We start from the raw sequence: 2,914 nt of genomic DNA on the forward strand, positions 1-2,914 counted from the left end.
AACTGTTCCAAAATTATGGAAAAGAAAATAGTTTTGGCCCCAAAACTCTAGTATTTGAAAAGAACACTGGCCTAGGAATTAAAGAATTATTATAATTTTTTGTTCTGTTCCTGGCATTTCTGAAAGACAGCTGTGTTGACCCTGGATGCAGGGCCTGTACTTTGACTCAAGTGGCTTTAAGGAAAATTATAGATCTAAATGGCAAAAATACCCATGAGTTTATAAAGTAAATAATAATGAAATGTATGCTACTAGTCTCTTCCGGGGTCTGATAAGTAGACCTGTGAGTAATGTGGGTTCTTGGAGTTCAGTTTTAAATGGTGTCCTTAAAAATGTGATTTATTCATTGCCCCTCAGGTTCCTTAAAAGAGCACCTTCTGAAAGTTTCTTCAACATGGTTCACCATAGAAGATTTTGATTTATTCTTTTCCCTCACAGAGTAATCACTTTTTATGATGCTAACAGGCATCTTGGAAATGAATGAAATGTATTGATATTTTTCAGGGAGTGAAAACAGCAATTGCTCATACACTGTTGCTTTTCGAATGTTTTTACCTCTAGCCTTTCCAGCAGCTCAACCAACTTGCTGTCTACCCCTACGCTATTTGGTACTATCCACAAATCGTGCACTATGTTCCTTTCCCACCATTTTCTGACATCTCCAATCCCACTGCTTCTGAGAATTAGGAAAAAACTAACATCATGCTACAGTGGTGGTAAGTTCATTTAAATTACTACATCTTGATGTTCTACCAAAGGAATCAAGTAAAATAGCTTGGAGAACATACCACAAGAACAGATTTAGATTAAACATGGCAAATCAATGTCTACTGCAAAGGACTAATATGTACTGAAATGGAAAATTGATAATATTTTCTGGCAGCTGTGGCTAATATTATCAATTTCTTAGTAACATGTAGAGCAGTATTATATATTCTATAAATGATATTTAGTCTAATGAGAGTGGAAAATAACTTCAAGTTAAAAATATAAAGACTTCTGACATGTAATTCAACAATATCCTTTTTGAGCTTTTACTAATCTTTAAGTGAATTCTTTCTGGTTATACCAGTGATAAATATAAAAACACTGGGTAGGTAATATAACACATATTTTGGTGTTCAGTAGTCCAAAATTCAAATCCTGACCTTTTTGCTGACTTGAAATTTTATAATAATCCTGATTTATTATAATCCCTAGGGTGATCAAATTCAGTAATCTTTGTTAAGCATATTGTGGGCAAAATAAACACTGAATAGGTAGAAGTCTATTTTTCTTGATTTAGCAAACTTTTATTGCTGACTTCCTTTAATCACATGATTTTAACAATTTTCGTGATTTCAGAAGAATTAACTAAATTCTCAGAGACTCCACAGTTAGGGCCCTTGGTAAGTTTGGAAATTAGGTATCTAACCATTGATCTTATTTTTTATGGTCAGATAGACACCCTTAACAAGTCACATAGTGAAATAAAGTTTTAGTCTGTCAACACCAGTTGAAAAAGTCTGTAAGTTTAATTATTTTCATCCACTACTTGGAGCTTCTAACTGTGTGTGTGTGTGTGTGTGTGTGTGTGTGTGTGTGTGTTTCCTTTTCCAGTAGTGGAAACTTTCCTTCTAATACATTAAACTAAGGAAAACGATCAAACACTAACCTATGTGAAAGCCTTTTACACTAATTGCCTTGCCATATCTTCGATGATACCACGAAACAAAATAAAATTTAGTAATAAAATTGTCATTGCAGCTTAAAAACCAAGAGCAATGGATATGTATGTCAGTAACAGGAAAGCATAAATAACATTGTGAGCTTGTTTAATATGAAGAGAAAGTAGTAAAATGTGTTCTATCATAAGAGCTTTCCTTTTCTTCAAAAATATTTGATATAACTCACCACATATTTATTTCTATTTACAGATATGACTGAAAAGTTCATTCTCTGAATTTCTCCTCTTATGAAAAACCATCTTATCTGAAGACTTGACTGTTGTTTTAGAATAGTAAAATCCTATATTGAAGGAAATTGTTCTTTTTGAGTTATCTACTTAATAGCATATCATTCTTTTCCTTAAGCTAAGTTTTCCTAGAGAGTTTCTTGTCTGAATTTCAGTTGTGTCATGCCATATGGAGGGCACCTAATCAGAGGGTATTAAAGTCCTTACTAAGTTTCTCTAGTGGACTTTCTGTTTAAAAGGCATTTGAATTGTCAATTCTGTAAGTGCCATCATTTAAAATAATTTTATGCAGTGACAGAGATTGTTTTCTTTTTTCTTTTCAATAAATTACACTTTAAGGCAAAATCCCTATCTTCTGTCATTATTCTGCAGTATTTACATAATCATCTTGAGTCTTTGCATATAATATTTGTTTGCATAAAATTAAAATCCATATTTTCTGTCATTATTCCATCACCAGTATTTACATAATCCTGTTAATAGTGTAATGTATGTAACATTTTGTTTTCATTAATTTTTTATGACACTTTCAATCATATTTTAGTGAAGATTTGTAGAACTGTTCACTTCTGGCTGGCACTAGCAGCCAGATCATAAAAGGCATTTGTAAACTGTCCAATGTCTTTAATTTATAGTCAGTGGTTTGTAGAACATTTTCCATGAGGACATAGAGCTGTGGAGAGAAACAACAGTGTGGCAGTTGTGAGCACACCAGAGTTTGATAAACCTGATTACACAGTTTACTTACACTATCTGGACCTGTTTGAGTCCAATCCGGTTGGTTATACATAAGTTTATAGCTAGAGAAATGGATAATAGTCATTAAAAGATCAGCTCAGGAACACAGTAACTTGGTGTCCTTCAGAGCCGAAGTAGGAGCTATTTCTCTAAATAAAAATAGTTACTTGTTCCAATATTTTCAAAGCCCCAGGTGAGATTTACCTGGTAAGGTTTACTCCA

The 2,914-nt window shown here is 33.0% G+C and overlaps 1 protein-coding gene across 2 annotated transcripts in view; it reads left to right on the plus strand.

The window, feature by feature from the left end:
• CSN1S1 (casein alpha s1) overlaps positions 1 to 2,294 on the plus strand; it is an 8,731-nt gene extending 6,437 nt beyond the window's left edge. The window contains exons 6-7 of one of the 2 annotated variants that reach the window (XR_001000156.1): positions 562 to 716; positions 1,917 to 2,285. Coding sequence is in view for 1 of the 2 variants with exons in the window: in XM_011927088.1 (XP_011782478.1) it covers positions 562 to 687 (126 nt within the window). In the remaining variant the exon portion in view is untranslated. Of the gene's footprint in view, positions 1 to 561; positions 717 to 1,916 lie in introns of both variants that reach the window. The other variant, XM_011927088.1, reaches the window with a different exon arrangement.
• Positions 2,295 to 2,914: the final 620 nt, after the last annotated feature.

The sequence above is a fragment of the Colobus angolensis genome, unplaced genomic scaffold, assembly GCF_000951035.1.
Source record: "Colobus angolensis palliatus isolate OR3802 unplaced genomic scaffold, Cang.pa_1.0 Scaffold70, whole genome shotgun sequence".
Lineage (NCBI taxonomy): Eukaryota > Metazoa > Chordata > Mammalia > Primates > Cercopithecidae > Colobus > Colobus angolensis.